Source organism: Aethalodelphis obliquidens, unplaced genomic scaffold (genome assembly GCF_003676395.1).
Source record: "Aethalodelphis obliquidens isolate GAN/ISIS:26980383/991018 unplaced genomic scaffold, ASM367639v1 scaffold78, whole genome shotgun sequence".
Taxonomy (NCBI): domain Eukaryota; kingdom Metazoa; phylum Chordata; class Mammalia; order Artiodactyla; family Delphinidae; genus Aethalodelphis; species Aethalodelphis obliquidens.
This window is the reverse complement of record NW_020838022.1, coordinates 1,765,921-1,777,293: the sequence shown is the minus strand read 5'-3', so window position 1 is coordinate 1,777,293 and position 11,373 is coordinate 1,765,921. Positions and strand designations below refer to the sequence as shown.

Here is an 11,373-nt window from a genome sequence, read left to right as displayed (position 1 = left end):
AGGCTGAGGTTTTGTAGGACAGTATGCTTGTTTATAGCAAATGCATGCTGAAATAATACGTGGAAATGAGGCTTCATGCTTGCAACTCTCAAGTGGTTTAGGAAAAAAGATAATACAAACACACACATATACACACACATACTGACTATGAGAAAAAGATAAGCCAAATATGGTAAAATGTTAACAGTTATTTCACCTGGGGGAAGGATATGTAGGGATTTGTAAAAATCGTACAAGTTTCTTGTATGTTTGAAATTATTTCAAAACAAGTTTAAAAAGAATGAATATTCAGAATTAATGTGTGAAAAACACTTTACCCTTTAAAACTTATTTTCATATTCATTTTCTCATTTGAGACTCACACCTGTTCTGTGAGGGGACATTTTGTATCCACTTCTTATAAATAAGGAAATTGGGTTTTAGAGATGCTCAAGGGCTTGTCTGAAAGAACATGTCAGATGTAGAAACTGAGCCAGGGATTCTCACCCCTAGTCTAGTCTTCTTTGTACAATTCCACACTGCCTTTAAAGATAATATCTTATGTTTGCCTTGTGCGTGTTACTCCTCTCCCATGGACCTTCATTTCCTCATTTGAAATCTGAAGTATTTTTATTAGTGGGCCACTCTGCAGGTTCTTCTCTCACTTAACAACATTGGAGCCCTTAGACTGAGAAATTGGCACTGTCCCCTCCAACTCTGAACTTCTGTGATGATTTCCACTGCCATTTTGCACAACAGCTGGTGTACTTGCAGGAAGCAGTATGGGATTTGAGAAAGATGCAGGGATTACTCTTATACATCACGTGCCTCCTCTTCCCTAGGGAGGACTTTTTACTCAAAGAACCCATTTTTCTGTACTGAGAGAAATAGTCACTGAGTGGATAAAGAGGAGACAAGGGACCTGAAGGAGGCTAGCAGGAATCCCTAGGGAACCTGGGAGGAGAGGATGCTGGGACTCAGCTGAAGGATGACCAGAGATGCTCCAAGGGCTGAGAGAAACCTTGTTTCCTGTCTCTCAGATGCCGCTGGGGCTGCTGGCCTCTCCCAGGGTGACCACCATGGTGGCACAGTGATGAAAGAAAGTTTCTGGAAGTACAATTTCCTCTTTACTCTGAGAGAGCATCATGTATCCACATCACAGATGTAGCACAGGTTCTCCCAAGATTGAGAGAGGAAATAGAAAATGTTACAGGTTGGCTTTAAGAATGTTAGAATGGACACTGGTTTTCCCTAAAAACAAAAACTAAAACCTTATGTCTCATCATTATGAGAGCAGCATGTTTTGAACTGACAGAAAGCAAGACCAAAATGAAACCTAATTTTATTCTTCCAACTACTTCTTATTCAAGAGTAAGCATTTTTTAAAATTTAAACATCACAGTTAAATTTATAGACACCAGGATAAAATAAGAGAGGTGAACTATTAAATTTAAATTAAATTTAAATTAAGAGAGGTGAACACATTAAATTTAAAATGCAGGTAGTAGAGTCACCTCAAGACTAGCAAATTGCAATTCTCCAGTGAAAAATAATATGTAATCTGTGTATAGCACGTTGTATTTTGACAAATACTTTTGTATTTTATCATTTGATCTTCACTGCAGCGTTGTGATTTAGATCCTATTATTATGCATATTTATTGAAAAGGAGTCTGAGACAGAAAAATTAAGTGACTTGCTGAAGCCGCACAGTTAGTAAGCAAGAATATGAGGACTTAAAAAAAAAAAAAAAAAGAATATGAGGACTTGAACCCAAATTTCAAAATTTCTTTTCTTTTCCTAATGCTTCCCTGAACTGTGCTTCACTTCTTTTACATAGGCATACATATTCCTTGGAGAAAACGTGGTCAGTTTTGATTCTGTCTTTGTCATACTGTGACACTGCCAGTTCTCACTACAAGTAGCATCATGGGTGGTAGAGGGCAGCAATATGTGTATGTCTACTTGGATACAGACACTCACACAATGACACAGATGTGCACATGCACATGCACTCTCCTTAGGAGTTCCCTACAGGAGACGATTATTTTGGACTTGTCTCAGTTGTACCCACAGAATTTTAATTTATGGAGGTGACTGAAAGAGGACGTGGAGAGGTCAATGCCATTGAGAAGAGGGGGCATGCCATGTCAAGCAGGGACACATGAGGAAGCACCGGATTTTAGTCAAAAAGCAGAAAGGAGTGAGGGCGAAGACTTAGGCCAGGCACTTTATTGGGGTTTTCATGGGAAAGGCTAGGCAAGGCTAGGTAAACAGTTTAGGATTAGCTAGTTTAAACAATTCCAGTGAGCTGTGGGGAATAGGGACTGTCCCTAGTTGTCTGGTACCTGGCCCTAAGTTGATTTAAGTCAGGGGAAATACTGATTTGGTGTGCGAGAGTTAGATCAAGGGGATGGTTTCAGAGTATGAGGTCTGGACTTCAGGGGAGACATAAACAACTTTGGCTGTTAGTTTGACCCTGCAATTAATGAACCAAATAGACAAATACAGCATTAAGAAAATAGGACAGGACTGTAGATTCATAGCATAGTATCAGTTCTTAGATATGGGGTTCATGCTTTTATCTGCAGCATATCCTGAGTTTCTCCATGTTTCAGTTCTCTACTGCCATGAAACAAACCATCCCAAAACTTTGTGGTTTAGAGCAGCTGCCTTTTTATTTGCTCATGATTCTGTCGCCTTGGAGTTCATGTAGTTTTGGAATTCATGATGTTTTTCTGGCTCTCTTTATAGTCAGCTGGAGTCATTCACATAGCTGCATTCAGGTGGTGGCTCTGTTGGGCTGAATGTTGAAGGGGGACCTTCATTGTCATGTTTGTTGGCTGCCTTACTGCTCTTCCAAATGACCTCTTTTTCTCCATGTGGCTAGCTTGAGCTTCCTCAAAGCATGGTGGTCTCAGGGTAGTTAGACCTCTTATATGGTGGCTGGGTCCCAGTAGGAAGCATTCCAAGCGGCAGACAGAAACTTCAGACCTTTAAGGCTTTGCCTCATAAGTTATAAATTACTTCTATCACAATTTATTTGTCAAATCAAGTCACAATGCCAGCCCAGATTAAAGGGGCAGAGGAGATTGTTTCTACCTTTTGAAAGGTTAAGTGGCAAAGAATTTATGGTCATCTTCAATTCACCACACCGATTCTGCCTCAAGAAAAATTTAGTCTAAATCAAAGTAACTAGCCAATTTGAAAGAGAAGTCTAAACTACATTTAAAACAGTAAACAGAAATTATGTCAGGCAACACTCAATATTTATAACAAAAAAATTTATAATAATGCCAGATACTTTCTAAAATGTATGAAAATGCCAGAAACAAACCAACTGTATAAGCTTTTGTATATTCAGGGTGACTAATTATATTAAAATAACTAGGAATGAGAAAACATGAGAACAAAAATCTAGTGCAATATACAGTGGGCAATAAATTCTGTATTACAGCAATATAAAAACATACATGAAGAATACCAACTACTTAATAATAAGACATTAACTCACAGAACTCATAATTCAGTTATAGAAATCTGATTTTCCAGTTCTACATCTGAGGGACTGTGAGTGTATTTGGTGCCATCCTTCATCCTGCATCATCTGAGAAACTGAGCTAAGTTGGGCCTCTTTAGTTCTGAGGCAGGAGCGTACCTGGGAAATTTAGGTGGAGTATTTATTATGCAATTATTAAGAAGACATAGCTCTGTGCATCCTATCTCTGTCTCCTGACTTGTAAGGGGGTTTGACATATATTTGTTAGCAGAACTATGTGTATTAGGATTCTGTAAACACTGTGTGTGTGCGTGTGTGTGTTAGGATTCTGTAAACTATGTATGTGTGCGTGTGTGTGTATACGTATACACACACACACACACACACATATATATATACACACACATATCCACACACACATGCATACACACACATACAATGGAAGGAGGCAAACCAAAGTTTGGATTTTCAACAATCCTGTTAAGTGAGATCTGTAGGGAGAACGAAAGCTATTGGGGATGTTTCCTTTTTATTTCAACATGCCAGTATTATTTAATTTCTTTTAACATAAGAATATATTTTTTTCAGTACTTAAATAAACATGTAAAAATGTTTCAGGGCACTTTGGTAAGCTGGAGAGGATGAATATACGAGGAAGAAAGCTGTACCTTCTTATTTCTCTCTTCAGGCTAGAGGTCTCCATAGCCCTCTAGATGTGGTTACTGTCAAACATAGCCCCAGGTGCACCTGCTCAAGAAGAAGGAGGGGGCGGGGTCTAGGGCAGAGGCCCAGATCGTAGTGACATCCATCTGACCCTCTCACAAACATCCCCTTCAAAGCTGTTTTCTGCTCCTGGCTGCATATTCAAGTGTCAGGATGGTTTTCGCAATCTGTACACATTCCTCTGGAAGATGAAAAATCTAGGGACGTTTTCATGTTTATTTCAAGGGAATCTTACAGTCTTGCTGCTAGGTGTATACCAGGGCAGGATTTGGAGCTTGGAAGGTGGTAGAAGTGATAGGCACCAGGGATCACTCCCTTGGCCTTGGGCCCGTGCTCATGCCAAAGAGTGGGGTTTGAAGCCCCCCTCGGGACGTTCTGGGCCAGAGCTATTCTGATAAAGTTTCTGAGTCTGAGATAAGTCACATGGTGTACTTATCTCTGCCGCCAGCATCTTCACAGAGCTGTAAAGGAACATTCAAGGGTCACTTTAGAGGGGAAAGGGGAATAAGGAAGGCAACATACAGTCATAAGCAGGGTGAATGGGCAAGGAAGGGCTGGCAGGCCTAGACCTTGGTGGGAGAGCCTCCTGGGCACTGCAAAGCTGGTTAACATGAACATTGCAATTCTATATAATTTATATAGTGATACTGCTCACCTCTTCCTGACTGCTTCCCTTGTGAGTCACTGATGAACTGCCTGTCTCTTTTCCCTCCCTCCAAGTTGGGAAGCACCTCACAAAATCGCTGCTCAGCTCTGTGGCCAGTTCTGGCCTGGGCATTTCTTGTTGTCTAGGAACTCAGAGGCCTCTCAGAGATAATACTAGTGGTTGCTTCCTGTGGTTTCCTCCCTGACTCCCTCTGTCATGGGGTTGTATGAAGAGGACTAGGGCAGCACGGGCCTAATCATCTCTGGGTCCCCATCAGCCCTTGATTCACAGAAGTACAGTGCATAATAATTTTCAGTGGAAACGCATGGGCATCAGAGTCAGAGAAGCTGAGACTGTGGTATCTAACGTATCACCAACGTACTGCTCTCCTGGGTTTAGGCTAGCCTTTAACTCCTGGGTCTCAGGCTCCCAGAGTGCCCATCCCCATATATGGTCCTTGTGCAAGGGTCAATGAGGCAGCCCATGTCAATCGCCAGATCTAGTGCCTGCCATAGAATGTGTGCTCCTCGGAGTAGAACTCTGGACATCTCCTCCTGGATTAGGGTCTAGACCTGGTAAGTAGAGATGGATACTTGCACCACTGCCCCAGGCAAGTCCACCTTCTACCCTGAGCTGTGAATGAGCAGGATGGCCAGAAGCCTACCTCTGACATTTCCTGTCCCTTCTTCATTCCAGCCACTGAACATTTATGGAGCACCTAGTAAGTGCTTTCAGATGTAGAAGACGAAAGGATGAATGAGAGAGCGTCTCTGCTTGGCCTCTAGGGCCTTCTCAACCAGTGGGGGAGCTCATATCCCAGGATAGTCCAAGGGTTCATATTCCCTCCTACCTGTTCTTTGCCCTGCTCACCCTCCAGCACTGCGATCCCCCTCCTCTCACTACTTGGACCTTGGCCTTGTTTCTCTCCTCTTTCTCAGCTTCTCACTTCCATGGATGCCCATTCAATTCTATTGTAAAAGAACTGAGTAGGGTTTAAAAAATTTATTTTGCCATTTATTACAATGGAAACTATTCATGATCGGAGATAGAACATACTGGACAATTTGAAGAGTATTTCTGAACACTTTGTGCAGCCACCACTTCTAATTTTTACCTTAACATCTGTACCCTGTGAGAGTCTTTCATCCACCAAATACTTATGGAGCTTCTACCATGGGCCAGGCACTTTTCGTGCATTAGGGATAGAGCAACCAACAAAGCAAAGTCTCTGTCCACATAGACTTACATTCTAAAGTGGAGGCAGACCAATAAACAAAGTGCTGTATGATATGATGGCTGCTGGTATGATAAATGCTATGTAGAGGAATGAAGCAAGGTAAGGGGTTAGAGATTGCTGGCAGAGAGTGGGGGGCTCTGATAGATGAGGTCGTTAGGAAAGTCCTCTTGGAAAACAGTGGGAGAAGGAGTCAGGAAGTTAAATGAGGAGAGAGCCTTGCAAGGCAGAAAGGATAGAAAGTACAAAGATCCTGAGGACAGAGCTACTTGATGTGTGTGAGAATCAGCAAGGAGGACAATGTGATTAGAGCAGAGCAGAAACTGGGAGGAGGCATAGGAGATGAGGCAGGGCCTACTAGGCCATTACCAAGACTTTTGGGGTTTTATTTTGAGTGAGAGCGGAAAACTATTGTAGGGTTTTGAGTAGGGGAGTGAAGTGATCTAACTTTTGTTTTAAAGGATTCCTGCGCCTACTCTGGGGAATATATACACTATAGGAAGAGAAGAGAGGAAGCCAAGTGATTAGTTGCAACAGTCTGTCAGAAAGGAGGGCTGGGAGCAGGGTGGTAGTGGTAGAAGTAACAAGAAGTGATTCAATCTGGGATATATTTTATTTTATATTATTTTAATTTTTTTTTGCGGTACGCAGGCCTCTCACTGTTGTGGCCTCTCCCGTTGCGGAGCACAGGCTCCGGACGCACAGGCTCAGCGGCCACGGCTCACGGGCCCTGACGCTCCGCGGCATGTGGGATCTTCCTGGACCGGGGCACGAACCCGCGTCCCCTGCATCGGCAGGCGGACTCTCAACCACTGCGCCACCAGGGAAGCCCCGGGATATATTTTAAAAGGAGAGCCAACAGAATGTGTTGGCCCTAAGGTCCTCATTCCGACTCATTTGTCAACTATTTGAAAAATAACATTCAAAGTAGAAAAATAAAACCATTTTAAAAACACAAGTGTTCATTGTTAAGCAAAGAATAATACCCAGTAGTCAAGGAACACTAACATTAGGACAGGAAATAGAGTCAAAGATAGGATGCTAAATTTTGCAGAACTTTTTACACTTTGCTATTTACAAAAATAATTTTAAACAGAAGGATAGAGGTACACAATATTATTTTCCAACTAAAGAAGAATCCGTTTAAATATTGTTTTGTCATGAAAGACAGGACCCCTATATATATGGAATCCCCCCCCAAAAAATGGTTCTGACGAACCTAGGGGCAGGACAGGAATAAAGACGCAGATGTAGAGAATGGACTTGAGGACACGGGGAGAGGGAAGGGTAAGCTGGGACGAAGTGAGAGAGTGGCATGGTTATATATACACTACCAAATGTAAAATAGATAGCTAGTGGGAAGCAGCCGCATAGCACAGGGAGATCAGCTCGGTGCTTTGTGACCAGATAGAAGGGTGGGATAGGGAGGGTGGGAGGGAGATGCAAGAGGGAGGGGATATGGGGATATATGTATACATACAACTGATTCACTTTTTATAAAGCAGAATCTAACACTGTAAAGCAATTATACTCCAATAAAGATGTTAAAGGAAAAAAAAAAAAGGACAGGACCCCTGAGGATCTTTCATAACTCTTGAAGGATGTGACTCCCGTGGTGCAGCCAGCATTGCTAATAGTTCTTTGGGTGAGGGAGATTTAAATAAGCAAAAAATGTGTTAAAACCACGCAAACGGAATCTGGTGGCCACAGACCCACCAAAAACACTGGATTGTATGAGTCGGCTGGGTTGAAGGGTGGTTGATCCTTTAAACTTGAGCAGGTTGAGCCTCTCAGAGATGGGTCTTTAGCGCTCGCTCGGTCCTGGCTAAGGCCGGGCTCACATCCAGGACTGGGTCTCTGCCGGCACACCGCCCTTATCCACTGGCCTGGAGACCTACACGCTCGCAGCTCGTGACCCAACCCGCGCCACCCCGGCCCCGCCCCCTGCCTTCCCGGGCGCCCGCCCCCCTCTAACCGGGCGGCGCCGGCGCGCCGGCCGTCAGAGCGGCTGTGTGGGCGGAGCTTGCGTGGCCGCCGGGACCCCTGCGCGCACCGCCTCTCGCCCCTAGCCACCGCGCGCCTCCGCGGACACGCACTTCCTGCGAGGCCTCTGCGCGCACCTTAGGCGAGCCGAGCCGAGTTGAACCCTGCCCTGCGCTTGCGAGCTGTTCGCCATGGTGGACGAGCTGGTGCTGCTGCTGCATGCGCTCCTGATGCGGCACCGCGCCTTGAGCATCGAGAACAGCCAGCTCATGGAACAGCTGCGGCTGCTGGTGTGCGAGAGGGCCACCCTACTGCGCCAGGTACGTCCGCCGAGCTGTCCGGTGCCCTTCCCCGAAACTTTTGACGGCGAGAGCTCCCGGCTCCCCGAGTTTATCGTGCAGACGGCGTCTTACATGCTTGTCAACGAGAACCGATTTTGCAACGACGCCATGAAGGTGGCATTCCTAATCAGCCTGCTCATCGGGGAAGCCGAGGAGTGGGTGGTGCCCTACATTGAGATGGATAGCCCCATCCTAGGTGATTACCGGGCCTTCCTCGATGAGATGAAACAGTGTTTTGGCTGGGATGACGACGAAGAAGACGACGACGAAGATGAAGAAGATGATTACTAGGCCCGGAGACCCTCGGGCCTAGGGGGGAGGGCCCTGCACGCCGCCACCTCCCCCCTCCCCGCCTTGCCCCGCCCGGAGCCGCCGCGCTCCCCTAGCGCTCAGATCCCCTTCCCTACCCCTGCCTCTGGTTGTCTTCCTCCTCCCCCCTCCTCCCCCCCTCCTCCCCGTAGTGCTTGTCTTTGTTCCGGGGATAGTGCTCCAGTTACCTGCTGCTGAGGCTGGGGCCTCTCTCTGAAGTGCGCTGCCTCCCACTGGCCAGCCCCAGGACCCTCTCCTGCTGACTTGAACTGTGTTCTGAGCCCCAACTCTAGGCCAGGCCCCTGTTACCAACTGGACTACGCACAGCTGTGCCGCACAGCCCTGCCAACTGTCAGGCCTACATCTTGCCCAGAGACCTACGCTGCCACGTAAGCACCCTCCACCACATTACAGCGACAGACCAGGCCTTTGGAGATAAGTAGCAACCTAGAAGATGCCTTAGTTGGCTACACCTCCTGGGACACTGGTTTGGACTGCTCACCAACTTCCCCCAAGGGGCTAATCTTTCAAGCTGGTTAGTTCCCTGCTAACGCCCAAGGCCTTCTCCTGCCTCACCAGATTGCTGCAGGAGCCTGTTGTGCCTGGCAGCCAAATCGTTGACATTTCTCCTATGCACCAGTTTTGCACAACTGTCATTTATCTTTCAAAATTGCAGCAATCCCACAGATGTGTGCATTTGGACAAAAATACTAAAAACAAAACAATACAAACAAAAGCAGGCACTCAGCCCAGCTCCTCAGTACTACCTGGAAAAAGCATTTGCATTCTTTTCAATAAATATCAAGCACTACAAAAAAAGAGTCTTTTTTAATGGTTGAGGGCTGTCATTGGCCTCTGCCACTCACCCTGACTCCCATATTCTCATTGATATCAGGGAACCTAGTTCAATCCCAGTATTCCCCACTGTCATGTGTAGGCTACAGAGGACAGCTAACATAGGGCTTTATGGGGAATCTGGTACTCCCCTCACCAAAGCATTTCTTGCAGCCCTGGTGAAGGGGGTGTCCTCTGGGGCTTCCAAGATGACATGGGTAAGCTGTGGCTGAGCAGGTGGCACACCATCCCAAACTGGGACACTTTTGAGAGAGCTTAAAGGGGACACTATTAATTATTAGACTGGGACAGCAGGCATAAATCAGGACACACAATATTCCTGTCTTCCTGAGCTTTTGGGTTCTTCCTCAACACGGCAAGTTCTGCCCCTTAACCCTTAGTGCCTGTGGGGTGCTATTGAGTTCAGGCTTCATTTAACAACGTAGCACATTGTTTTAATACCCCTTTGAGGTGCTTGAGCTAACATTAAATCCTAGATCCTGGGTAAATGCACCCATAATAAACAGAACCTGACTTGAACATTTCATCTTCCTTGGGCAGATACCCTTAGAATCCCCACCCATCCATGTGCCCCAGATTCCAGCCTGTAGAAATTGACAATATGCTTGGCTATCTCCTGAACTAGATCTTATACTGCTATCTGAGCTATGCTGAGATTTCTTTGTGGGCCTGGATGGCTCGGAGGCACTAAGGGAGTGGGGTGAGTGCTGAGAAGAAGCTGCATACCTTTGTGAGGCAGTTACCCCAGGTTAAGTCACTGAAATGTTAAATCAGGGAAGCTCGGTTAGGGGATTTGTGGGGCCTATCTCTGCCAGCCAGGAGCTGTCAGGAGCATTTGGGAGATGCCGAGTTCTCATTCTTATCTCTATCTGCCCCCATGTCTTTATTGTACCACGTCTGGAGCCAGCTCTACCTTAGAACCTCTAATTAATTTAGGTAATAAATTTTCTTGTTGATTAAGACCTTTTGAGTCTGGGTATTCTTTTATTTGTATTGTGACGTAAACCTCACATTGTGGGTTAAATGAGATACTGGTCATCATACCGGGTACTTCAGAGGTGTGGATTCAATGAGATCGCACCCATGAGGTATTTTGAACTGTCCCTGCTGCGTGATGAGCACTCAGTAAACATGGGCTCTTACTCCCAGGCCTGCGAACTGAAGCATCATTCCAGAAACAGGTCTCTTGCTATGACCTTGGCCTTAGGAAAATGTCAGGAGTCAGTAGGAGCAGAGCAGGCTCAGGAAGAGTGGAAATGAGAGCATGACAAGACCTCATTTACTCTTTGGGATCTGACATGAAGTCAGATAGAAAGCCGGTTTACTAAGTGAACAGGCAAAGTCCAGAGCAGGAGTCATTTTTCCAGTCTAGCAAAGTTGTTTCTGGAGGGTGGGACAGGGGTAGATATGATGTAGCAAAGGAGGTTGAGGTCCATACTGGGGGTGGATCTGGGGAAGTAGTGGGCAAGTGCTGAAAGCTACGTGAGACCCACTGAGACCAAATATCAGTCATTCAAAATGATCAGTGGTCCAGGTAGACTTAGAGGAGTTAGAGATATGGTGGTCAAAGAAAAGTGGTTCTTGCCCTCATGGTCATTCCAGTTTGTTGCTTTTACGGTGCATTGGGCCAGAATTGGGATACCTTGCTACAGGTAAGGTCCAGAAAGAGAATCTAGACTGTGATTAGATTTGAGAGTGACCTTTCCAAGGTGAAAGTTGAAGGCATGAATAGATGAGATCTACTCCCCACCACCAAACCAAGTGTGTGCATGCTCTGTGCAGAAGGAAGGGGTTTCTGGTCAGTG

General features: G+C 45.6%; 1 protein-coding gene across 1 annotated transcript; it reads left to right on the top strand.

Moving 5' to 3' along the window:
* Window positions 1–8,132: 8,132 nt before the first annotated feature.
* On the top strand, window positions 8,133–10,530 carry LDOC1 (LDOC1 regulator of NFKB signaling). The gene has a single exon (XM_027092443.1). The coding sequence runs from the start codon at window positions 8,255–8,257 to the stop codon at window positions 8,693–8,695; it is 441 nt and encodes a 146-aa protein (XP_026948244.1). The 5' UTR covers window positions 8,133–8,254; the 3' UTR covers window positions 8,696–10,530.
* Window positions 10,531–11,373: the final 843 nt, after the last annotated feature.